Genomic DNA, 27,625 nt, shown 5'->3' on the forward strand with positions numbered 1-27,625 from the left:
ATGCAGAGTATTCTGCAGATGCTTACACTTTTTTTCAGCTGACTAACACTGAAAGAATTTCAGATGAGTAATATGAGGAAATTATTATGGAATAACCTGGTTAAATACAGACCAAGAATTATATTTTATGCTGTTTTATCTGCAACATATTGTATTATTTGTAATATATTATTTCATATCCTTTACTTCCAAGCCTCATCTGTCTTGCTAACTACATTTTTGCTTTCTTTCACCATTAACTTAGATAAAAAGTCAATCAGGGTAAAACTAATAAACTTAGGATGTAATATCTGGATAAAGGCAGGGTCTTAATAGAACTCCAAGGAAATGCAAAGAGAAACCAGTAGATATATCAGCATCCTGCTAGTTTTGCTAAGATTTTTTAAATCAGTGTTAGGCTGTTTTGCTAAAGCCATGCAATTTAAATACGTCTAAGGTATAAGCTGACTTCCCTGAAAAAAAAATAATCCCTGTATCCTCCTTCACATGTGAACAGCATAAGAGCGTGTCCATGTGGACATTGTGCAACATCCTTGCTCAGTAAGGCACTTAAGTATTTAAATATTAGTGTTAGTCATAAGTAAGTACATGGCAGGAGAGTTTTTGTTATTTTCAGCAATAATAATAAAGAAGGTGAACAACATGTTTGATTCTTTTGATCCTAACCTGTCAAACCTAAATAGTAAGCTAAACATTCATGAAAGATTAATCACTTAGGAAATTAGTATCTTCTTATATTTCAGTGAATGAAACTTCACCAGCGCCATCTGTTCAGTGACAGACAGGATGATGTTGTGGTACACTTCATCTTGAACCACTCAACCTTCAGACTCTCTCCTGTATAGGTAGCACCTGCAGCAGCCGTCTGAAATAAGCACGATGCCTAAGCATGAAAAGTCAACAGAAGGAAATGGTAAATACAAATATAATTATGCAACTGAAGCATGTATTCATTTTCTGCATGTAGTTCAACAGTGTGCAAGTTGTGTTTTCTTCTCATTCTTTTTAGTATAAAATCTTGCTAGTCGTAATTCACTCTTTTGCTCAGAAATATGTTTTATTGTGGAAATTGGCTGGTTGTAGCATGGGAGGGTGGCTTTCCACTGGTTAGTAAATCAAAAGAGCGTAACTGCAGCCCTGTTACTTGTCTTACACTTATATGTAATTTATAGGAAAGACTAAAAAAACAGGTGTATTTTGTGGCTTCAGTAAGGTGCACAAAAGCAATGCTTACTTTTCTTATTGCTTTCAGTATTTGCTATGAAATGTCAAACATCCTTCGCAGTAAGATTAATAATATTTCTATACTGATACTACCCTGTTCTGGATCTAAAAAATGTTTTTGTAGGATAATAATGCCCAACAGTTTATTCTGGCAATGTACAAGGCAACTCTTTAATATGAGAAGTGCTTTCTGTTCCCATGGGCAATACTACTCTTTCTAAAATACAGATTTTTTTTCATATGGAAAAAATGTAATGTTTATTATCTTCAGCATGGAAGAAAATTGTCAGGGACCTTATTCTAGGCTGGTTTCTGAATGAATTCTTTAGATCTTGATAAGTACCAGGGCTGCTTCTACTAAACAGGCTTTCTATATTTTTAATCCATAGTTGTAACACACGGTAGTAATAAAATATTTTCTACTTCCATAGAAAACATCAGAAGGTACTGCTTAGCATTTTTGGCAGCATATAACAGGTAGTTCCCTTTAAAAGTCCATCCTATTTTTTTCCCTTGTGTTGTCTGAACTCCTCTGTTATTTTTCTTCCCCTCAGTTTTTTTACTACAAGACCATTTACTGATGAATTTAATTTTCAAGCAGTTCATGCTAACAGAGTTCTTTTCAGCATGAGACAAGCACAAAATTTAATGCAGCATAAGAAATTACTTAATGGCTTCAACAGAATTTCTGAGTAAGAAATCATATGAGCTTGATGACAGCAGAACATGTATATTTTTATAAGCATTTAAAATAACAAAATTCTAAGAATATCAAGGTTCTAAGTTTACCATAAACATCTACCTTCTACTTGCAAATATCTGACTGAATTGACTTATCTTCTGATTCAGTGACTTTATTGTTCTTACAAATTCCAGAGGACAGCATTCCTATGGTGCGCCAATACTGCACATTTTGTAACTGGAGAAGGTGGACATCTTTGTGTTGCAGAATCATGATCACTCTTTGACACTTTTTCCTTTTTTTGGATGAAAATTTATGCTACATATATAATTTATAATAAAGTCTAATTGTCTTAATTACAGTTATGGGTAATATTTGGAGATAAGATCATGTGAGTTAACTCAAGACTGTGTTCTGATTTTAGAACACCTGCAAAGGTGGAGCTCCCTTACAAGTAAATATAAGACACTTTCAGATGTAGTTCTCAATCCACTTCTGACTTAAAAAGTTCCAAGGGCTGGAGTTATCTAGCACAGGGCCCAGGAGCTAATCTAGCTGAGATTTCTTTGCAACAGGTTTTGCTTCATCATTGCTGACAGTCCTGAGGAATATTCTTGCAAGATATGCAAAAAAATGCATTCTAGAGCCATACATTTTGGGGTTTTTTGATATCTTTAGTGAAGCCATTCTTGGTTTGACCCTTCTTCTTCTTTCATAGCATGTCTTCTGCAAAATCTATGATAGTGGGAAATGTATGGTTCATTATTCATTATGCTGAATTCATGGCTGCAAATTCATTGTTCCTGGCGTCTTGTGCAGGAAAAGACAAACAAAAGCAAAAATATTCGGAGTGTATTTTTAAAAGGGAACAGTTGGAAAGCGCCTGTTACACTCTAAGTATTATAAAGAGAATATGTGATGAGCTGGTCAGCTCTAGTTATGCACCTTAAAAGAGCTTTCTTCTCATGAGATTGTCAAAAATACAACTGACTTCAAATCCATTAAGAACATTACGTATGTAACTTGAACATAAACATATTATCATGTGTTGTTCTCATTTTAACAGGACTATGAATGAATGACAATAAACTAAGTAAATCCCATTTTAGAACCTGAAAAAGTCTGATGGTATGATTTACTGCAGTCTCATACTTCTCAGAGTGCATTGAACACTTAACATTCTGATCTTAATTCTTGCAGTAAATACTGCAATTAAAATGAAAAATTGCCCACCATCACACAATGCAATGTGAAGACACAATGTATGTGTGGTGTCTCCTTGTTGTTTTATTAGAGTAGCCAATGGCTCCTGCAAGCTCGTTAGTTCTCTAGCCTTGATTAAGGCAAAGGACTACATGGTTAGATCTTTGTGGGCAGAGGTAGGGAAAATGTAGATGTGCATACAGAGATGGTGTAAGATATAGAGGTGTGGAAACTTTTATGCATGTTTTCCTGAAGGTAGTGAAATATGAGGGGCTTCTCACTGAATTATCTTCCTCCTCTACCTTCTGTAGGTTTTATAACAATAAAATCAGATTTGGCCCAAAATTCTTGCTCTGAAATTGTGCAATAAACCTATTCATCCCTGAAGAGAAAGTTTGTCTAGGAGAAGTCCTGACCCACAAACTGAGAGGCAGTTTTCAAACCTTGGCATGTTTAAGTACAGCCCAGAAGGAAACTGGAAAGAGGACAGTGTAATCAGATGATGCATCCAATGCCAGCCATGGTGTCAGCATGACCTATGTGAGCTCAGTCTCTGTCATTTTAGTAGAACATCAGTAACCAGTAATTTTTCCTTACTAATGGAGAACAAATGAGCTATTTATGGATGTGAATTGAATGGATTCCATTTGTTCCCTTGTAGTCCTCATCTGTAATTTTCAAATTTTGACTGGGTTACAATCAGCTGGGCAAACTCTCTTCACTGGCAGTCTGCAGAGAGGAAAAGCTTATTGCCCCTGAGTCAACTTCTGGAAATTCTTTATGTATATAAGTCTGAAGGACACAGCATATATATTAAGACTAGAAAGTCTTCCAAGACCCTGGTGTCTCTATGACATTGTAGTATAAATAGTCTGCCTACTTTACTATTTATGATCTTGCCAATTCAGGTGGGAAAGATAAGCACGATATTAGCTTCTATATGTGTAACTGAATAGGAATTATTATTTTACTTTATAAATTCCCAGCTATTGCTGGACAGAACAATTTTTTTGTGTTTTGTGATTTTTATTTTTTGTCCATTGGCAGAAAAAATTGCAACACTAAGTGGGAAAAAGAGAGGAAAAATCAAGCATGGTCTCAAATACAGAGTGTAATGATTGTTCTGTACAGGTAACTTGTATTTGAAATTTCAGTGTTTCAAGTTCCCTTCTTTTGGGCCTGAGGTGTGCTAAGGTGTTTTTCCCAATGTTTGGAAACAGAGTCAGAGGATGAGATCTCTAGTGTTAAGGTTTCAAATCTTGGATGTTGAAGTCTACCCTAATTCACTCTTGCAACAGAATTTCTGTGAGATCTTGGTATATTATTTCTGATGTGTTTCACAGCTGTTGCTTGTAGGGATATTTACTGGACCTGAAGTGTTCTGAGATAATCTCATATTTACATGATCAGAAAGAAAAACACAGAAATGTACGTAAATACATAGAATTGAATATTGTGCAGCTCTTCCCTCTTTTTGACTAGTACTATAAGCATTTATTCTCTAATATAACCTTGCATTGCTGACATTTCTACATGTTGGACAGTCAGTTTGTTATCTATCTAGGCTGATGTCTTTCCAGCACTGAAAGATGCCCAGCACAGTCCAGTTCAGAGGAATACACAGCAATTGCTTGCACAGCTCTATTGGTATACCACCTATTTCTTTGGCTTGACAACTACTAAAATAGAAATTTATCTTATAACATATGCAAAAAGTCTGACAGTATTTTTTGATATACAGATTACTTTGCATAATGCTGAATTTTTTGTAGCACAAAAATGCAGAATTGATTAACAGCAGTCAGTTTCACATAGCAGTAATGGGAGCAGGGTATTACAACGAGTTACATTGTGTGAGATACTTCCAAGAATCATTATGCCTCTCACAGTGAAAATCAAGCAAATTATGTCAGTATGGAATAAGTTTTTAAAAGATCCAAACCATGAAATCTGAGTAGTAGCCTCGATAGAAGGTGTACAAAAAACTTGGGAAACAAGATAAGGACAAAACAGCCCCCATAATCTGCTAAATAGACACCTCATAGAGCAAAGACTGTGGTATTACTAATTTTTTTTCTGTCCTTAGTTATGTCAGCAGCCAACATGTTAATGTTTAGAGCTCTCTCCTGAGCTGTCTGCTGTTCTGTCTCGTGTCTGTGACATGCAGGTTAGACTGAGCCCGTACTCAGGATGCCCTCTTTTAGCCTTGTTGGCTGATTTGTGGCTATAGTCTAAATAAGACTTCAGGTAAAATGATAGCTTACTCAGATTACACTGTCGCTGCCCCTAATCTAGAAAGATGAGAACGTTTCCCTTAAACTACTGTGGAAAAAAAATAAGAAAGTGATCGTATTTCCTTGAGCAAAAGGAGTTATGGACTATATCTTCAAATATACTTAATGATATATACAAATATACTGTCATTAGGACAAGATGATGTATCCTGGAAGATGTAGCAGTTGAGCTTTTGCTCTGGGTCACATAAACTCAAATTAGGTGAGTCAAAGGCTAATAAGCTGATATTACCCCCATGAATATTAATACTGTGAAGATAAGAGGTCTTATCAATCCTTTTCTGGAAAAATGAGTAATTCTAGACAGTGCTTTTGTGAGACTTAGTTGATTTTATTGGAGGATTCACCAAACTTTTGATAAACGGGATCACATGAAGATCTATTTAAAAAATCCCTAGACCAGTATGTGAACTTCCCCTATAGTGAGGATTTTGTTCCTGCATCAAATACTACATTTTAACTTTAACAGGCCACAGCATCAAAAATGCTCCTTGGCTTCCTATAGTATTCTATTACAGTGTCTGAGGAATGCACTCTACTGTTTCTCTATGTTGCAGTTTATAGCAGAGCGTTTAAATTAAGTGCTACACTGCACTTATATATAGTGTCACCATGAAATGTAATTTGTGTATTGTTGAAATACTTCTCCAGTAATTCAGTAAAACAGGGGTTTACAAGCACAGGCACCTAAATTGCTGAGTTATGGGCTGCCTGGCCTCTCCCTTTTCCTCTTTGAAAATTATTACAGAGTTTGTCACCTGTAGTAGCTTTCAAATAATAATAATAATAAGCACAGTAATGTTTTTATCTCTTATTGCTCAAATACACAACCAACTAACAACAGAGGTCTTTTATGGGGCGTGTAAAACAGAGAAAGACAGTTATTAATACCTCTTGTCTGAAATACAAGTCTCCAGGGGTAGCTGCAATGTGTCTGCTGTGTGGGGTGGTAATGTAGCTTTCATGCAGTCATGCCTTTACACTGTTAAGGACAGATATTGGGGTGGTAAAGCTCTTCTATCCCCTCTACTCAGAGATTTTTTTCCCTCCTGAACAGCACTAACTGCTGTAAGAGCTGTCACAAGTGAATAACTTTTAGTTCTATCATGAGCTTCAGCTTTTATGTTGGTGACACAGTTCATGGAATAAAGTAGGGAGCTAGAATACTGGAGGATTGGAGAGTCCTTGGCTTCCAGTTCCTTTTAAAAATAAGTTCTATTAAAATGCTTTCTGCATCTGCATCATACCCAAAGACCTGGAAGAGATCTCTTATTCTGTAGATACACCAGAGGGAGAAGGGCACACCTCTCTGTGTTCATATCAACACATTTTATCTTTCTATGAAGTTCAGTTTGGAGATACAATTTTAAATTTTTGCAGAAAAAACATTTTAAGCTGCATCTGTACTTGCTGTGTGTGCTTATAGCACCCACTTTTCTTCTAGCTGCATGATTCCATGTAATCACTGGCCGTGTTTTCTAGGTTTGCTTTGTGGCTATATCTACTTCTGTTTGATTTCATGTGTTTACTTTATTTCTTTAAAAATTCATTTTTTCTCTCATGTGCCTGATCATTTAGATGCAAAAAAACCAAAACCACACTTAAATTAATATTCAGATACGCTTCTCTGTAGTAGTGTTCTCAATAATTTCTTCAAGCAGTCTGAAATCTGTAAATTAGCTTAGGACTTAATTTTATCTCAAATGTTGGATTCAGTGTAGTAAATTTATTTTCCTTATGCTATTGGAGTTAGACAGACTCCAGCAGCAACCTTCTACCCTGTTGAAGTGTCTATGTTGCATAGTCCCTTCTTACTTTCACTGTTACCTGAATATGATGTTAACATGATGTCAACTCAAGCTTAATACACTTCACTGCTAATGCACGTTTCAGTATATATGATAAACCTCCTTGTGTTTGCTGGTTGTATAAGCTCATCAGACTCTGCATTGAGGCCAATATTTTACCATTAAAGTGCTTTTCTGCGAAATTCTGTTCAGCTGTAGGAGATCAGCAAAAACATTTGTTCCAATAAAAAATAGTGTCTTAGTGTTCCATGTGAAGTATCTGTTTAGAGATGTCAGTCTTCATCGTTGCAAGCTTTCAATAGCAACACAATGATCTTTATCAAAAGATGATCCTGTTACTGTCAGCAGCAGAAGGCATGTGTCCAGGCAGAACAAAGGAGCATTTATTGACACATTACACTGATAATACTGAATGATAATATTTTTCAATAATCTTAAAAATTATGGTACAGATGCTGGAGAAGTGATAGAAAGTGTTAATCACAATTGAATGTTTTGTGGAGGAAATACATACACTTCAGTTGTAAAATGCCAGTCACATTCTGGATAATAACTCTTTGCCTTTTACTCCACAAAGAAGGCCCTAGATTCCTTCTTGTTTGCAGCCTTATGTATTTTACTGCTTTTCTTCAATATTAAGTAAAGCCAAGAAGTTGTGCTTCATGGTTATCTATAGTAGTCCCTAAATAAATCAAACTGTATATAAATTTTCAATGAATCACTAGTGGCTTAATAAAATGTATGAAAGGAACTGGGAAACTAGGGAATGGTTGAAAAAAGAATATAAAGAACAATTATAGATGAATGAAAAAGGAAGATATCTGTAGTTTCTTCTTACCTGAAAACAGTGACTGTAGGGATTATTACACGTCACCTGTTCTCTCTGTACAGAGAAGAAATTAGACAACAGACACATGGAACATGCATAGTGTACAGGAGTGGAATGACTGCTACCTATTTCTACTATTTCATGGTAATATCTCTTAATCTTCTCATTAATTTCCTACTACCATCTATTTCTATAAATTCCACTGATGTGTCTAAGCTGCTGTCCCACATGTAGAAACTCAAAAGAATCCATTAGCACCTGACTTCTCGGGTGTTGCTTCTGAAGAAACATTGCTAAGGAATATTAGTAGCAGTTTCAGAAGTGACCTGTTGAGTAACATGTTCATACCAATGTTTTCAGAGAGCATATCAATTAGATATTATGACGGATATGATACATATGAGAGAAGTATTTTAATTTATTCTCTATAGAAGCATGATCTCAGTTTCGATAATTTTCTGCTTATTGATGGGCAGCAAAGACATCATCTCTTATTAAATTTATTGAGACTGAGAAAATTAAGCAAGAGACCCACTCCAAACAGATGTTTCTAAGGAGAAACACTATTCTTCTGAAATAGACTATCCCTCTAAAGCCTTCAACATTTTTATTATCTCATGAGTGGTAGAGTGGGACTGTGGTACAGCATACAAGTGAGCTAGGTCAAGTTTTGTCACTATGCTTAGAGATTTGGTTGCTGGAACTTAGTGTAAATCTCTTTCTTCTGGAACTACCCTCTTCAGCTATGTTGCAGCTATGAATCTTCAAGCCTTCCAGTCAGAAAAATCAGAAAATTATTCTTTTACTCTTCTTTAATCTCAGCCAGTCCTTTTTCTTTCATGTTTAAGAAAATCTTTGAGAATTCTGTGAGAAATATTTTCATCCTCCTTGTTCTTCTTCAAACCGTGGAATATTTTTAAAATCCTCCTGTCCTACTTATTTTTTCCATGAGAGAGAGTTCATGGCATCACTTTGAGGCTTATGTATTTGAGTGCTGAAGGAAAGTGGAACTATTTTTTCTGTTTTCATCTTATTTCTTGAAAACTATTTGTCATGTGCCAAAACCCTGGGTTCATGAAATGGTGTAAAGGAGTACAAAGTAGTAATTGTCAAGAATTTCTTGAAAACTCTGCATTCCTAATGACCAATCCACACTTCCTGTGCACTGACTTTTGTTTTCACTCCACAGATGGCAGTGGTGACAATGAAGAAGGCAGTGCAGCTGAGAATGAAGAAAATGTCAAAGGAACAGGTCAGTAATATGGATTATTTTGAGGCAGATTCAGACATTTTCTGACTATCAGTATGAATGAAAGAGTAGGAAAGGTCTCCTAACATACTGCCTTCTCTCATGTGTTTTTATTTTTTTAAACTGATTACAGATAAAGGGAGGAAGAGAGCAATTCCAAGATCTGCAAGAGGCCATGCCAGGGGGAGAGCCAGGCATGGTGATGAAGAGAATGAGGATGATGAAGATGGGACAAGGAGAGCTGGGCATCACAGGCACAGAAACCGTAGAAGAGGACGAGCAGCTGGAAATGAGGGCGGTGATTCTGATACAGAAGGTGCAAAAGCCAGGAAGAACCAGGCAAACCAGAAATCCAAGGAAGATGATGAAGAAGAGGAAGATGGGAAAGGGGGTAAGAGTGGGAAAGGCAAAAATGAGAAGAAAGTGGACAAAAAGCCTGACAAGAAAGGGAAAAAAGAGAAGGCAAATAAGAAGAAAAAAGACAAAAAGAAATCAGGACCTGGGTAATTCAATAATTTTTTTTTTCTTAAAATAAAACCTGCATAAAACTTGCTTCCATTTACGGCTGTGAAATACCAAGAGTCAGCAGGACTCATATGTTACACCTGAATTAGAGTCAGACAGATATTTTTTTTCCTGCAGTAAGGAAGCTCTGGCTGAGTGAAATGGGAACTTTCCACAAAGTCATATCTAATTCAGTGGAGTGAAGTCAGAGTTTTGTCACAGGTCCAGGGTGGGACCTCAGGAAATGACCAGCCAGACTCTTCTGGGACTGCTGATACTCTGCGGATTAGGTCAAATCTGGTCAGGCAGAATGGGAACTCAAGCCAGGGTCACCCTTATTGTGGTTAAAGATCCAAGGTTTATGAGCTGTTCTCTAGAGAAAGGGAGAGAAAATGATAGAGGAGAGAAGAAAATGACAGAGAGAGGTGATAACGGGTGAGATCTCTCCTGCTTTTTCCTTTCTAGAAAAATAAGATCCCCCAAACTCCAAGATGATAACCCGACAAACAGTCAGGGTCTAGTATTATTTCCAGTATAGAATTAAAATCTTGATGCTTCTCACGTTCTTTTTTCCCAGCCAGGTTCGAGTCAGATTTTTTATAAAAGATTGGTGTCAAAATTTCAAAAACCCAGAACCAAGGACTGAGATGGGATTTTCCAGTCTGTCTTTCACTCACTTCCTCTTAAATATCACTGTTCAACTTTCCAAAGCATCTAATGCAACCAGGGGCCTTTGGAAGAACCCACTGACATAGAGCGCTTCAAAAAATCATTTCTATTTTTCTGCCATCCTAAGATTCCTTTGCTCCTTGTCCCTCCTTGTGCTTTTGAAAGGAAGCAACCCATGGGAATGGTGTATAATGCAGCAAATGGAGCTAGGCATGGTTTTCTCAATGGAGAGGGAGAGAAAATCCCATCCTGCATTCAGTACTTACTACAACTTTTTCTGTTCCCAGCGACATTACTGGAGAGAACAGTGGGAGTGAAAGGAAAGAAAAAAGTACAATGGGATATGTTGTTGTATTAATTTGTCTGGTATCTCATTTCTATATACTTCTACTTCATTTCCTTTCCCTATGAAAGCACCTAAAATCTTATGGCTGCAGCTAGAGCATCATCACCTCACCACTGTGAGTTCGATTGGACTCTTAGGAAGCTGGTTACACTTGCAGGAACAATCAGTGGCTGCCAGATGCTTCCCCAAGAGCTCTGCCCGCTCTATATGGAATGCTGAAGGTGTAGTGCTGGTTCACCTGCAGCTCTGCACTTCATGAGCAAGCTTTGCCTTTCATACTTAAATAAATTACAAGTCTACGTGAAGTGTGTCCTCCATCCTGTGCAAGCATGAAGTCTCAAAGTTAACTAAAATTAACACGAAGTATGCTTTTCTGTGAAAACTTCCGTCCTATCTGAGTTTGGATGATGTTTTTTGTCCCTGCTTTTGTTCGAAGCTCTGGTTCTGACTCTGAGGAGGAGCCAATTACAGAGGAGGAATTGGCCAAGTTGAAAGAAGAGGTAGAAGAAAAAAAGAAATTAATTGCCACGCTACGAAACAAGCCATGGAAGATGAAAAAGAAGTTGTCTGTCCTGAAGTACGGTTTGTTTTTCATAATGAATATATACTATTCTGCTTTGCACTTTGCACTGTTTTTTTGAATTATTGCTGTAATTTTCGACCTACTCACAAAATTAATTTCAAAACATTTCTAATCTCTCTTTCCCAGGATGTATTTTAACCGTAAGTAGAGGTAAATGGTATTGCAGATCAGTGCTTTCTTGTCCCTGTAGAGCTGAAATCAAATATTAAAAGATAATACATTTTTCTTTTTGGAATTTCCATTATAACTCCATGCAAAATCTTTCCTTTTTTTCAGTTATGTTGATGTTGGTAAATTCTACCATTGGTAAGATTAATATCTCATTAACATTTCTCAGAAAAATGAGAAATTTCATGATTACCTCAAGATTACTGGGGGGAGAAAAGAGGATTTATCTCTCTAGTCTAACTTTTTGGAAAGAAAAATGGATCTTTTTTCAACTTAGGAAAAAGCAAACTGATTGGAAACTGAACTTGCATTTTGGTTCATTTTAACACACACCACATAGGAAACTGCCCTAGCAAACCTATTGCTATTTTTTCACGAAAGCTAAAAATTTTCATTTACAGTTAAATTTCCACCAAGCGCAGAAATTGGGTAAATGCAGAGAACTTCATTCTTTTGTCAAAAACTGATATGCTCCTCTGTTTTGAATAATTCATTCCCTGCAGCACTGATCAAATGCCAACAAAATCCATGTACATAAAGACTGGTGTTATTGGCATTATTCTTGCACATGTGAAAAATGGACACATGCTGACTTTAATCGCCTTAAACTTGTAAATCAATAATGTGACTTATGAATACTCTTATATTAACATTTCTTACTCTTGAGGGTCTTGGTAAACAATTGTTATTAGTGAGTATTTTCCTATGTCATCTGCTTCTTCCCCTGTGGAGGATTTAGAGTATTTTGAGATGTGTGGAGAAAAAGAACAACCTATCTTCTTAGAGATAGAAGAACAAATTGCCCAATTCTTTGTACTCCAGCTTTCACAGTAGAGGGATACTTCTCTGGAGATTTCTTCTCAGCATTATGAGAAATGCTGTTTAGTGTAAGCCAAAACAAACCTCACTTCCACATTTTTTTCAGTATCAGCACCATTTTTAACCCCCAAGAATGAAAAAAAGTACTCTCCAGGAATATTCCGTATATTCATGACAAAATAAGACCCAAAACATATACTCTTTTCTTATTATTTTGAGCAGTGAATGTTAGCATCGATTAGGACTTTTCACTGTAAATATTATTTTTGTAAAAGAAGTGTTGTCAGAACAAACAATTTTTTTTTGGAAATATTTAATTTCCTCTAAAATTTGTGTTTTAAAAAAATAAATTTAAAATTGTTCAAATAGTTTGCTTCAGCATTCTCAAAGTAACTTTTTTTCATGACTTAGAAAGTATACGGTGGGAAAGATGATTTATACTTAGCTTCAGTGACTGCTTTGCAAAATGGTAAATCTTTTCCTTCATTATTCTGTTCTGAAAATGTATGATCAAACAATAACTTTAGAACACAGAAGCAGAACTAGTTACTCTGCAGAAATGCCTTCTGTTGAAACATGGCTGAGAGCTCATTGTGAAAATAAGATTCTTAATAGAGCTGCACTGGCAATTTAGATCGGCTCTAATTTCTAATTTAGATCCCTGTGTTTAAAAAAATGTATTTCAAACAGCCCATAATTATTCTCTGAAGACCTGTGACTAGGTGAGGCTACTGCTTTGTTGCAGTGTCCTTCTGTGGTTTGAAGTTGAGCCGTACCGATATGGTCAGACTCTAACCTCATCTTGAGATTATGGTAAGATCTTTGGAGGTCTGGAGATACAAAAAAAGTGAGGCAGAAGACACAGAGAGGGATGGAAACATATTATGCAGAAATAGCATCACCACTTTCCTAGGTCTTAAGCAATAGACATGTTAGGCTGGGGACATAGTGGTCTGAGAGTTTAAGCGTGCCTGGAATCCAGACTTTTTCTCAGTTCCAAGACAAATATTCTCTATCAGGAGATTTTCTTGATCTATTAATTTTCCTTCCACTGGTTTATATGGTTTGTGAGGGCTGTTGTTTTATATTTCCTATGGGAGATGATAACTTGTGCACATTTCTTCTTGTCACTGCATACTCAGGTCAGCACAAAATTATCTGAAGAGCCATCAGATGATAATGACCATCAATCATCTGATGACCATCAATCATCTGATGACAATCTCACATCTGAGATTTAGAGAGGGGGGTAAACTATTGAAAAGATTTCATTGACAGAGTCCCTTAGGAGTCAGTCCTGAGGGGAAAAGGAGTCCAGGAAGGCTGGATATGCTTTAAAGAGGAATTTTTAAATATTCAGGAACAGGCTTGTTAAATATTCAGGAGCTGGCTTCCTCCCCATGTGTAGGAAGACAAGTTGTCAGGTGAAAGACTAGACTGGTTAAATAGAGGACTTAGGCTTGAATTTAGGCAAAAAAAAAGAACCTATAATTTCTGGAAGGAGGGTCAGATAACTTGAGAGGACTGCAAGGATGTCATGAGGTCATGTGTAGAGAAGATTAGAATGGCCAAAGCCCAACTAGAATTTGATTTGGCTGCTATAGTTAAAGACAACAAAATAGTTTCTACAAATACCTTGGCAGCAAAAGGAGAGTCAAGGGGTGTCTCCATCATTTGTTGAATGCATAGGTACCATCCTGAGAGTGTTTAACAGGTATCTGTATCTGGCAGTGGGTGATATGTCTTAATGGTTTAGGCATTACAGTGGTAGTGCTGGGTTGAGGGTTGAACTGAATGATCTTAAAAGTCTCTGCCAACCTTGACTGATCTATGATTCTATGATTTTTGGATTAGAAGGTACAAAAAAATAAAACTCATGGACCACAACTTCAGCTGTTGCAAGTTGGTAAACATCCAGGGAAAACCATCTCAACCTACCTCTGAGGGTCTACTTTTGGGAACTGCATCCCTGTGTGTGCATTTTTTCTGTTTGAGTTTTGCAACAATATGAAGGAAAGGGTTGAGTTTAAATACTGTGTTACTGTATTTACTTCTGGTGTACTCATCTCACTGCCCTTATTAATGTTCATACACTTTAGATAGCCAAAAGTTTGTGCTATAAAATCACAAAGTCTGTTAGTAAGTATGTAGTTTATATCCAATAGCGAAGCTTGTCATGGTACCAATATAACCAGAGAATTGAGCACAAGAATCCAGAAATGTGCCAACAGTGGTCTCACTTTAAAGTTGTACCACAAGCCAGTTAGTAAACTGTGAAAACATATGAAATATAAATAAATAATAAAATGTATATTTATATGAAAAGACAGTACAGTGTCAAGCTTAGGCTTTTTTAAGGACTTCCAGGTAAACACAGACCATAAAGAAAGACATGAGAACTTTTTGGTTCTTTTTTTTTTTCCCCTAAGAAAATCAGAGCAGTACAAAGTTGCATAGGATCACAGAATGGTTTGTGTTGGAAGGGACATGGGCAGGGATGCCTTTCACTAGACCAGGCTGCTCAGAGCTCCGTACAACTTTGCTTTAAACATTTACAGGGTTGGAGCACTCATAGCTTTTCTGGGCAACCTCTTCCAGTGCCTCACCACCCTCACAGTAAAGAATTTTTTTCATAATATCTAATCTAAACCTACTCTCTTTCAGCTTGAAGCCATTCCCCCGTGTCCTGTCAATACATCCTCTTGTAAAACGTCCTTCTCCATCTTTCTTGTTCTGGAAAACTGCAGTTAGGTCACACCAAAGCCTTCTCTTTTCCAGGCTGAACAAACCACGTTCTCTCAGCCTGTCCTTGTAGGAGAATGGCTCCATCCCTCTAATCTACTTTTTGGCCCTCCTTTGGACTTGCTCCAACAGTTTGATGGCCTTCCTATGCTGAGTACTCCAGAGCTGAATGCATCACTCCAGTGTATCAGAGTGGCAGAATCATCTCCCTCACCCTGCTGGCCTTGCTGCCACTGATGCAGTCCAGCACATGGTTGGCTTTCTGGGCTGTGAGTGCACATTGCTGAGCCATGTGCAGCCTCTCATCTGCCAGCACCCCCAAGCCCTTCTCAGGAGGGCTACTCTTGACCTGTTCATCCCCTAGGTTGTTTGATTGCTCCAAACCAAATGCAGCATCTTGCACTTGGCCTTGTTGAACTTCATGAGATTCTCATGGGATCACTTCTCAAGGCTGTTCAGGTCCCTCTGGATGGTATCCTATCCTTCAGGTGTGTCAACAGCACCACTAACTTCATGTCATCTACAAATTTACTGAGGGTGCACTTGATTGCTTCATCTATATCATTAATGAAGATACTAAATGACACCAATCCCAACACAGACCTCTGAGGGACACCATTTGTCACTGATGTCTGTTGGGACTCTGAGCCATTGACCACTACCATCTGGATTTAACCATCTGACCAATTCCTTACTCATTTAACAGTCCACTTATTGAGTCCATATCTCTACAATTTAGAGAGAAGAATGTTGTAGGAGACCATGTCAAAGACTTTACAGGAGTACAGGTGACCCTTCCCTTGTTCACAGATGTAGTCACTCCATCATAGAAGGCCACATGCTAGGGGGAGAATATATTATGGTGATTTTTCACTAACTTTTTAGCATTATTTATTTTATTACAGGACTCAGATTACCCATCAAGACAGGTGAATTGGAAATAGGATTATTTTGATAAACATGCAAACCCCAAAGATACATTAAGATACATGTATAAGATAGTGAAAAATTCTCGTCTTTTGATGTGCTCTTTGTACTCCCATAAATCACTATTTAATCTCTCTTACTGTGGACATACTGGCAGTCCTGGAGGCCAGACTGGTTGTCCTGGAGGCCAGCTGGATATTAAATAACACTATAATTTGCCCATTATTACTGCTGAACAGCTTTTCAAGTGGCCTGTGCCTGACAACAGTTCTTTTGAAATACGTTTTTAGCCAATCTTTTCAAGACTTGGAGAAGTCCTGGATGATCAGTATTAATGTGACATTTCTTTTTAATGAGTTTCTAGATCTTAGAGTCTGAAACCTTCCTGACCTGTTACTGAAAGATGTGATCAATCCACTTAAATCCAATTCATTAGCAACAACCTCTAAGAGCTGTAATTCAGCCTCTCTCTGCAACACAGAAGTGCCCGAGGTACCATACACCTAGCACTTTGGAAGCTGTAACTCCACACCTAATATTAATTATTAACTCAGGCTTCTCCAGGACAATAATGCCTGGCCCCATGAAACATTTACTAGTTCTTGCATATGTAATTAACTTAATAAGCTTTCTCAGAAGTTTCTTTAAACTCACAGTTAGCTAAAGGGGTACACTTTGGCCTATCTTGTGATATAGATAATTTACCTATAACACGATACCAGTAATTACAAAGCTCTGTTTTGTTGCTGTGTGTTGATTTTGACACATCCTCATGTTAGTGAAGTCTCATTACTTCCAAGTGGGCATGAATATGTATGTATGTTATGTGCTTTTGGTTTTTGTTGTGGTTTCTAAAGTAATTATAAGACTACTTTTTATTACTTGATCATTCTTCCTGTTCTCACATTTTATTCATAGCAAAAAAGAAATGGAGGAAAGGACAAAGTGTGACAAAAGGCTGCAGTGATGTACAAATAGAGGTCTTTCAGTGACATAGTTTAGACATCAAGGTATAAATCTTAATTGAGTTATCTATTGAATTGTATTTAACAAAAAAAGAGTGTGTGTCACAGATATGGAAAAGACATGGCAAGCCTGGTCCCTGACTGAAGTTCCTAACTGATACCAAGTTTTTGCTGAACTTTAAGGCCAGGAGGCTTAAGTAACCCATGAACCACAGAGGTTGGGAGTAACCTAGTGGGACTAGTTTGCTGCAGAGCTGGTGGGGAAAGAAAAGATGAGGACCAGAACTAAAACATATTCTGTTTGATGACTCCAGCATCATGGTAGTTATGCTTTCTGTATTAATTCTTTGCATGTAACTGTACAGATGTTTCGGCCTCATTACTCATAAGGCCTTTATTAAATTTTTTTTCTGCACTGAATTTGCTTTTCAGATATACCATTAAAGCTCTGGTGGGAATTTTTCATAGTATCAAGTTGTTATTGAGTGTTACATTTAATTACCAATTAAATAAGATCTATAAGTGATGCAAGTATTTATGGATGTAACCAACAGACAGGCTGCTGTGGGGCCCTTAGTAACTCCTCTATATATCTGCATGTGGTGAGGTTCTCTTGTAAGACTTAACATCTCTAAAAGAGCAATATGAACTTGCTATTAAGAATGTTATTGGTGAAATCCACCACACACTGAAGCGTAAGACATGCTTTTAGAACATTAAAAGCAACTTGATTTCATTTATTCCAACAGTGGAAGAAGACTTCAACTTTTCTTTCGCAAAATAATTGATTTTTTTTATTATTCTTTCAAATGCATAATAATAATAGCATAAAAAAATCATTTAGATTGGAAAAGGTCATTATGATCATTGAGTCCCTCAATGCTGTTAACCCAGCACTGCCAAGCCAAGTCCATCATCAAAACAAGTCCCTCAGGACCACATCTACATTTCTTTTAAAAACCTCCAGGTATGGTGTTTCAACCACTTCCCTGGTCAACCTGGTTCAATGCTTGACAACCCTTTTGGTTAAGCAAATTTTCCTAATATCCAATCTAAACCATCCCTGGCACAAACTGAGGCTGTTTCTTCTTGTCCTGTTGCTTGTACCTGGAAGAAAAGACTGACTCCCATCTCACTACAATCTCCTTTCAGGAGTCAAACTGAGAGTGTTGTTGATCCCCTCTTCCAGATCATCATTAAAGATATTAAACAGAATTAGCCATAGTATTTTGGTCTGGGAAACACCACCTGTGACTGAACACCAAATGGATTTAACTCCATTCACCGCCACTCTTTGGACTATATAACCTGTGCTACTTTTTTATTAATTATGTGATGATTATTAACTATGTGATGACTTTGGCTATTACTTCTCAAGAATGGGAAATATTATTGACACAGTTTCTGATGCATATTTGAAACATCCACTTCTCATGGTCACTGTGATATATGCATTAATGCCAATAGTTCTATTTGTTAAAAAAAATCAAAGTGCGTTGTTACTGACTAGAATAAAATTCAGTGTAAATGGAAAATGAAAGTAGTACTGCAAGTCCACCATTTGGGTTTAGCTGATTTCTTTCCAGATTTATACAAAAAATTTATAAGTACAGGAAAACAATGTATTAAAAAAATGAGAGGAGTTGCTTCATACTTCTTTCATGAAACATGAAAGTAGCTTCACAAATATTGTGCATGAATCCCACTGGTTTTGTGCTCCAGCCTTACCTTGGAAACTGAGTTGGCTGCATGCATAACCACCAAGTAAGAAGTAACTGGTTTGTTTGTGATGCAGCGATGAACTTAGTCCAATGCACAGAAACAAAATGAAAATCACAGAAAAATAAGTTATAAAGCAGAAAAATTTGAGGAAGAAGGGATGGAAGGAGAGATGAAACCTCAGCCACTGGTAAAGCAAAATGTAGGGAAGCATCCAGTAGAGTCAGCAGCATAAAACCTCTAGGTGCAGTTATCCACCTTCAAAAGATAATGTTTTGGTTTGTCCTGAAGAAAAAAATAAAATACTAATAACACTCCAATTTGAAATATTGCTTGATGGAGGGTCAAGGAGGCAGAGGAGGATAAGAAAAACTAGTTTTAGTAGAATGCCTGTGAAAATATTTTAAAACAAATCAAAAAGGTAGTGAATTAGGCATTTAAAATAAATATTTTCATTAATTTCCTTGTGAAAAATCCTATCCTGTTTTTGCTTAGCTTCATTTTATAGCAGAACAAGTTTGTGGAGAGTTTTAGTGTTCATCTACAGATGCAAGATGTGCTCATATCTGCTACAGAGGATTTTTTAACTTATAAATTGTTGTTTTCTTATTATCTCCTTAAATTTCTTACTGCTTCACTGTAAAAAAACCTCAGCCTACAATTTGAAGTCTTCATATGCCTCAGCATAACATAATTAGTGACTGAAAAGACAAGTTTTCTACAGTTCTGTAGGTTTTGATTTCAGAAATTTTTCATGAACAAGTCTAAATTACCTAGAGATCAAAGTGATAGTAGGGGGGTTTCCTTTTGTAGTTCAGAATACGATATGCTGACCTGGCAGATTGGCACATATTCAGTTTATCGATTCTGGTTGCTTTTATGGCAGTGTTCCAGCACTGGCTGCTGAATTTAGGAGGAAGCTGCCATCTGCTGTTAGGACTGCCTTAAATCTGTTGACTGCAGCAAGATTTCAAATGCTGACACTTGGATTTAAAGGAGTCTCCTGGACACTGGTTTCCTGAAGCTGAACCAATCTATTTTCTATGACTAATTTAGGAGGGCTGAAATTTAAGTGTAGATTTTTTTTAAGTATCAAAATGAAAGAATGATCTGTGACCACTGAACCGTAAAATCTTGGAAGGACTCAGAGTGGCTTGGAGAATAAGAAACACACAGTCAGTGCCAATGTTAGCTAAATACAGAAAGATCAGACTCCAAAACCCAGAATACAAATGTGATCTAGAAGCACAGAATTGGGAACAAGGAATCTAGACTCTTAAAATGACACTGACTTGATCCTCAAGGAACAACTCTGAAGTGGTGAATACATGGGCTGTATTATTTAACTTACATATATTTATAAGCAAAACTTTAGTCTTTTGGGGGCTAGTGAAGTTACACTTCTAAGAATGACTCTGGGAATGATACAGCTAGAGAAGATATATGCAGAAATTCTCTAGAGTTGAATTAAACCTAGTAGCATAGCCACAACAGAACCAAGGCTTTAGCGTATACATATCTCCAAAACAAATAATGAAAATAAATTTTCCTTAGGTAGCTGGACAACAATTTATTATAAGTGAGACCAGGAGGAATAGCAGTTTGTAAATCACGCAAATGACCAGTAGTTGAACTTCTAAATTCACTGTGACTAAAAATATTTGATAACATTGACTGGATGTAGGTGGATCTCAGAGCTCCAAATACATTTTGATTGGAGCAGATTTCTGAAATTGCTTGTACTTTTTGCACTACATATGATTAGTATTCTGTGAAATAAAAAATTTCAGAGATTTTCTTTCCTAACATTACTAAGGCAACAAGATTTTATAAAACTCTATGAGGAGCTGAAACACAAAAAATTAAATTAATATGGTAGAGACAACATAAAATTTACTGTATCATTGTCTATATCTCTCTTTTGCCATCATTTTTCAGGGAAGCCCAACTTTTTGTTGAAAAGTTTGAGGGTGCTCTTGGAAAAGGAAAAGGAAAAAAATTCTATGCATACAAAGTGATGATGACCAAGGTAAATTGTTTGTTTCACTAACTTCCTGTAAAGCTAATGGTAAACCTTTTGTAAATTATTGCCATAGGTACTGATCTTCCAAAGTAGAGTTCCTTGTCTTTCTTTGCATTTTAAAACTTTTGTTTCTACTGCCCCTGCATGAAAGTATTTCTAATGAGAGCTGACAGTTGGATGAAGCTTCTTGTCAAAACAAAAATCAACTGTTTTACAGGAGTTTTCAAGAATTTAATATCTTGTGAAAGTTAATTTCTCTTGGTGTAGATTGGGTATTTGTGTGGACCGAATCTAAAGTTCAGTCTTTCTCTTGAGGTTCTCATTCTTCTAAACACATATTTTGGCTTAGTTTTATGTTCTGACACTCCTTTACAGTACAAATCTAACTGTGTTGAATTGGAATGGTTCGTGAGATTCACTTCAAAAGCACACTGTTGCCCCAAACTAAAATGCTGATGCAGAAAAGCACTAAGAATATTTGTCAGGACTACTTGTTATGACCAGGTTTACCCTTAGTTAGACTGGATTTTGTGCAAGCAACTGTGTGGTCCCATCTCCTAAGCATTGATGGTCACAAAAAGTAATCAGGCTTTCAAACTCAGTTGGACATAGGAAGCTCAATTACAGAAGTTAAACTCTCTAATAGATAAACTCATGTGTTAAGTATTTGCAATTAAATGACATAGCTTAAGCTCCTGATTTAACTTTTGAATAGCAAAGGAAATAAGAAATTAAGTCTCAGAAACAATTCTAAAAAAAGAAAAAGAAAAAGGAAAAGAGAAAGAAAGAGAAAAAGGAAAAGAAAGAGTAAAAGGAAAAGAAAGAAAAAATAAAAACAAAAAGAAAAAGAAAAAAGAGAAAGAGCATGACACAAAAGGAAGGGATTAGTTAATAATTGTGGAAGAAATAGAAACTTCACACAAAGCCAATAGGAGACATATTCAGAACAAACAAAAGGAGGTGGTTCTTCACAAGCTGTTACTCTGTAGACTCTGACAAAGGAAGCTGTGCTTGGTTAAGGGCTTCCATTAGCTCAAGGGAGAATTGAGCATCTGGACACTGAGATGATGGTGTGTTGTTTTTTTTTTTTTCTTTTTCTGTGACTCTTTTCAGAAATGGATGAAATTTCAAAGAGACTTTGAGAATTTTAAGACAGCCTGCATACCTTGGGAAATGAAAATTAAGGAGATTGAAAGTAAGTAAATAAGAATAGTATCAATTATCATACTTCTGATGTCTGCCAAAATGATAAATTACTTCAGAATATGTGTCAGTATTCAATGCATAGTTTAAAATCAATTAGTATTTATTTTTTCATTAATATTGGTTGAGCTTGATATTATAGCTAGTTGAAAATTTCCCTGAGAGAGTATTAGTCATTTCATAGAAAAAATCCTCAATACACAGGTACCAGTTCAAGAGCCAGTGTTGAAGTTAGTCTTGGAAAGGTGGAATTGGGATTTAGCTATTTCCTACCTCCACTTTATTTTGTCTGTATTTATAATATACAGATTATACTACACAGACTATACTGTAATTATTTCTGCCAGTTTTCATTATATTGATCTTCTTGTAATATGTATTTCTCTCACTCTCAGACACATGTTATAGCACAGAGAAAATGATAGCAATCTTGGATGTCCACATATACTGGGCATAAATATAAACAAGGCAATGTAGTTGGTACTGTGGGTATGTTTGATAATAGATGTTTGTCACAAGTCAGTTTTGCCTTGTAGTTCCAGTGCTGAATTTAAATTGCAGCCCTTTGTTTGGAGCACATTTGACTTAACTGCGTAGATACCTGAGTGAGGTTCTGCCACTGATGAAATGCAGATGAAAGTGCAATGAAACTTGTTTTAGAAAAGTTGCATTTGGAAGGATTTGTGGGTTGCATCAAAAGGCAATAACCAGAAGAGTAGAAAAACAGGAAAATGATAAATGGTGAACTTTGTGGGGCTTTGGACTGAAAAAACCTTTGAGAAGAACTTATATAATGTCCTTAAACATACAGTCTACAGACTGTTTAACAGATTATCTATTCTCTTGAGGTGGAGTTTAGAGCACATAATCTATTATGGATACATAATAGCTATCTTGAGGATTTGTAAGAGTAATGGTTCTGCAAGATTCTTTAAAGGAGTAGTCCTTGCACAAGCTCTTCTGCTAGTAATAACTTCCAATAGGCATATTTCTTTCCTTTTAAAATAAGAATGCAAAAATGGAACAGGATAATTTTTCCAGGCCTGTTTCTGTATCTATTTATCTTTTCATTTGAAACAAGTAAAGTTTTTGCTGAAGGGTACCAAAATCCCAATGGGATAGTTTCATAATCTCAAGGGGTAAGATTGCAAAGTTTACTCTTTTTCTTTAAGTTTTTCTTCTGTTCAATATATTGCTAGGGAAAGCTGCAATTGCTTTTACTTGCAGAAAGGATCATCTGCCAGAATGCCAGTAGTTTAAGGAAGCCTTCACCTGGTGATAGGACTGCCTTCACACTGCATACTGGTAGAACACATAAACAGCAAAATGAAAGAAAGAAAGGGTACAAATACTTGCAGATAATATTGTTCTTCCCTTATGAAAAAATCTGGTGAGCACTCCTATTAACATTGGGCAGGTGCTGGCTTAGCATGTCAAGAATGCTTAAAATCCACATCAAACAGAAAAAGGAATAAAAGGAATTGAAATGTACTTACAGAAGTTACTTAATAGTAGCAAGTGTCATAGCTTTTATATGATCCTAGGTAGTCCATATAACTAATACCTTTATATTTTTTATTTCTGTTTTCTCAACTGAGTCAGTGAATACTAGCATGCAATATGCAAAAAAAAAGCTAGTAGAATTATGGTAATAAAGATGATTAAAAGCCTCCACTGATTATTTTAAATAAACTTTGATCATCTTCATCCCTAGGTAAAATAACTTCAAACAGCTAATTTATCTGCCTTTTTATCACATCTGATGTTTTCACAGGTCACTTTGGCTCATCAGTAGCATCTTATTTCATATTCTTGCGCTGGATGTATGGAATAAACATGATTCTCTTTGGACTGACCTTTGGACTTGTAATGGTGCCTGAGGTGGGAATCTTTTAAACTTTCATTGAAAATTGCCATAGGAAACTGCCTTCTAACGGGAAAGGAAGGCTTGATATGCAGATGGGACCCAACTCATAGGGAAGTCTGCTGTCTCCCAGGGGTTTAGGTAAGAGACATTACTGAAAAACTCTCCAGTTTAATAAGGCCACCTGAATACTATCCATTACTGGTTGTTCAAGCTGGTAGCAACGGAACAACAAAGAATTCCGAGGACATCAAAAGAAGCTTAAAGGCCATGGGAAGATTTGTAGAGGGATCAGGAGCACAGACAGTGATTTCCTCAATCCTCCTGGCAACAAGAAATAATACTGATAGGAATAGATAGATCTATCAGGTCAATGAGCAGTCCAAGGTTGGTGCAATCAGAAAAATCTGGGGGTTTTTTGACCATGGGTTGATCTACTCAACACCTGGTCTAATGCACCTATCTCAGGGGGTAATAAGAGTTCAAGCCACAGGAGCTCATGGGCCTTGTTGACAGAGCTTCCAATTACCTTGGAAGGGTGAAAGGGACAAAACTAGGTTTACCAGTGATGAACAATGAGATGGTGTGCCAAACCAAAAAAACCAGCAGTAATGGGATCCCTCAATTTGCTTCACAAGGTGTAGGCTAAAATATAACATACCTGAAATGTTCCTACACCAATGTAAAAAACATGAGGAACAAACAAGAGGAACTCAAAACTTTGGTCCAATCCCAGAGATTTGATATCATTGCCATCAGTGAAACCTGATGGGATGAATCCTGTGACTGGAGTGCCCTGTTGGATAGTTACATGTTCTTCAGGAGGGATAGCTAGAACAAGAGAGGTGGAGAGGTGTCACTGTATGTAACAGAGGGGATAGAATGTATGGAGCCCACAGCTGGCAATGGCACAGTTGAGAGCCTCTGGGTAAGAATCAAGGGACAAACAAATAATGCAGATGTCATTGTGGGAGTCTGCCATAGACCTCCCAGCCAGGATGATGATGCCAACAAATCACTCCTTGAGGAACTAAGGGCCACTTCCAAGTCAACTGCCCTTGTCCTTATGGGGGACTTCAACTTGCCAGAAATGAACCAGGAGCATCACACAGCTGGTTCAACCCTGGCCAGAAGATTCCTAAAAAACCTGAATGACAATTTTATGGAACAGGTCCTAAGGGAGCCAACTCAGAAAGATACTGTCCTTGGTCTGCTGCCTATCAACAGAGGGGATGTCGTGAGAGGAGGAGACTGATGGCCATCTTGGCCACAGCAACCATGAACTGATTGAGTTTAAAATTTCTGTTGACAGGAGGAAAAGTGCCAGCAAAACCTCAACTCTGGACATGAGGAGAGCAGAATTCAGGCTGCTCAGGGAATTAGTAAGGAAGGTCCCCTGGGAGAAATCTTTTTGCAGCTGCTGAGGTCCATCGGTGCTGGTCACTTCAGACCACCTCCTAAGGGCACAGGAGCAGGCAATCCCCAAATGTTGGAAGTGAAGCAGGCGAGTCAGAAGGTCAGTTTGGCTGGGCAGTGATCTTCCTTGGAAAGACAGAAAAAAAGGAAGGTATGTGCCCTGTGGAAGCAAGGCCAAGTGAGACTGGATGAATTCAGAGATGCTGCTTGCCATCGTAGGGAGAAAATTCATGCGGCCAAAGCTTGACTGGAGTTGCAGCTGGCCAGAAATGTGGAGGACAATAAAAAGAGTTTTTTCAAATCTGACAATGGCAATAGGCAGTATAGAAATATTATTGGCCCATTACAGGATGAGGATGGTCACCTCAGAAAAAGGGACAGAGGTGTTTAGCACTTTCTTTGCCTCTGTCTTCAACATCAGTAACGGATCAAGGGACTCTCAGTGCCCTGAGCTGAAGGAGTGTGACTGCGAGATTGATCAACTCCCAGTTGACCCGGAAATTGTGCAGGATCTGCTGCTGAATCCCATTGGCCTGATGGGATTTATCCCAGAATCCTCAAAGAACTGGCTGACATCATCACAAAATCTCTTTTGATGATTTTTGAGTGGTCTTGAGAATCTGGAGAGATCCCAGCTGACTGGAAGCTGGTGAACATTGTTCCTATTTTCAAGTAGACCAAGAAGGAGGATCTCGGAAACCACAGGCCTGTCAGTCTCACTTCAATGCCTGGTAAAGTTACGGAGAAGATTATTTTGGGAGGTATTGAAAAACATACGAAAGACAATGCAGTCCCTGGTAACAGCCAGCATGGCTTCATGAGAGGAAAATCCTGTTTGTCAAACCTGATTTGGTCTTATGAAAGTTAACCCATCTAGTTGCTCAAGTGAAGCCAGTTGATGTAATCCTTTTGGATTTCAGTAAAGCTTTTGACACTGTCTCTCGCAGCATCCTTCTAGACAAAATGTCCAGCAGACAGCTGGATAAACACATCATGTGGTAGGTGAGCAATTGGCTCAAGCACAGAGACTAATAGCGACTGAAATAACATCAATGACCTGTCACTAGTGGGGTTCTGTAGGGCTCTATCTTTGGTCCTGTGCTCTTCAACGTCTTCATAAATGACTGGGACACAGGATTGGAAAGGATACTAAGCACGTTGGCAGACAATGCCAAACCGGGAGGAGCTACTGACTCTCTGAAAGGCTGGGAGGTCCTGCAGAGAGACCTTGACAAATTAGAGAGATGGGCAATCTCTAATCATACGAAGTTCAACAAGAGGAAATGATGGATTCTGCACCTGGGATGGGGCATCCCTGGCTTTGGTATAGGCTGAAGAATGAGATGCTGGAAAACAGTGTCATGGAAAGGGATCTGGGGGTCCTGGTCAACAGCAAGTTGAATATGAGTCAGCAGTGCCCTGGCAGCCAGGAGGGCCAACCAGGTTCTGGGAAGAATCAGGCCAAGCATCCCCAGCTGTGCAAGGGAGGGGATTGTCCTGCTCTGCTCTGCACTGGTGGGGCCTCACCTTGAACATTGTGGCAGTTTTGGGCACCACAATATAAGAAAGATGTTAAGTTATTAGAGAGTGTCAAAAGGAGGGCTGCGAAGATGGTGAAGCGCCTTGAGGGGAAGCCTTATGAGGAGTGGCTGAGATTACTTGATGTATTCAGCCTGGAGAAGAGGAGACTGAGGGGGGACCTCATTGCAGTCTACAACTTCCTTGTGAGGGGAAGAAAAGGGGAGGCACTGATCTCTTCTCTGTGTTATGTGAGGGGAAGAAAAGGGGAGGCACTGATCTCTTCTCTGTGTTAACCAGTGACCTGAGGGAATGGCCTGAAGTTGTGTCAGGGGAGGTTTAGGTTGGATATTAGAAAAAAGTTCTTCAGCCAGAGGGTGGTTGGATGCTAGAATAGGCTCTGCAGGGAAGTGGTCACAATACCAAGCCTGACAGAGTTCCAGAAGTGTTTGAATGATACTCTTGGACATGTGGTGTGACTCTTGGGGATTATCCTGTGCAGGGTTAAGGGTTGGACTCGATGGTCCTTGTGTGCCCTTTCCAACTCAGCATATCATGTGATTCTGTGAGATTTCATAGAATTGGACCCCTAAATAAGTTTTTAATCTTTTTGTGATCCATTTGAAACTATTAAGATGTACTAAGCCTGTAAAAATATACTTTCTTTGTGGAGAATTGTCTCTACAGAGAGATGCCTTGAAAAAGATGTGACAGAAAAAGGTAAAATGTATATTGGGTTGTCCACTGAAAGTGTTTTCCTGTGTCTGGGATGACATAGGTATGATTTTGTTTGTTTGTTTGGGGTTTTTTTGCCTTTTTTTTGTTTGGTTTTTTTTGGTTTTTTTTTTTTTGTTGTTTTGGTTTTTTTTT

At 37.6% G+C, this 27,625-nt stretch overlaps 1 protein-coding gene and 1 long non-coding RNA gene across 2 annotated transcripts in view; one reads left to right on the forward strand and one right to left on the reverse strand.

The window, feature by feature from the left end:
- The first annotated feature begins 879 nt into the window (after window positions 1–879).
- Window positions 880–27,625, forward strand: part of TMC1 (transmembrane channel like 1) — a 60,927-nt gene continuing 34,181 nt past the window's right edge. Inside the window, exons 1-7 of the mRNA XM_027662889.1 lie at window positions 880–913; window positions 9,230–9,292; window positions 9,423–9,792; window positions 11,245–11,385; window positions 20,670–20,760; window positions 21,868–21,949; window positions 23,732–23,838. Coding sequence (XP_027518690.1) covers window positions 880–913; window positions 9,230–9,292; window positions 9,423–9,792; window positions 11,245–11,385; window positions 20,670–20,760; window positions 21,868–21,949; window positions 23,732–23,838 — 888 coding nt within the window. The remainder of the gene's footprint in view (window positions 914–9,229; window positions 9,293–9,422; window positions 9,793–11,244; window positions 11,386–20,669; window positions 20,761–21,867; window positions 21,950–23,731; window positions 23,839–27,625) is intronic.
- LOC113956379 overlaps window positions 16,560–27,625 on the reverse strand; it is a 14,515-nt gene continuing 3,449 nt past the window's right edge. Inside the window, exons 2-3 of the long non-coding RNA XR_003530827.1 lie at window positions 18,261–18,266; window positions 16,560–16,571 (exon numbers count right to left, since the gene is read on the reverse strand). This is a non-coding gene — a long non-coding RNA (uncharacterized LOC113956379). The remainder of the gene's footprint in view (window positions 16,572–18,260; window positions 18,267–27,625) is intronic.

Source organism: Corapipo altera, unplaced genomic scaffold (assembly GCF_003945725.1).
Source record: "Corapipo altera isolate COAL_440 unplaced genomic scaffold, ASM394572v1 61167, whole genome shotgun sequence".
NCBI classification, from domain to species: Eukaryota; Metazoa; Chordata; class Aves; order Passeriformes; family Pipridae; genus Corapipo; species Corapipo altera.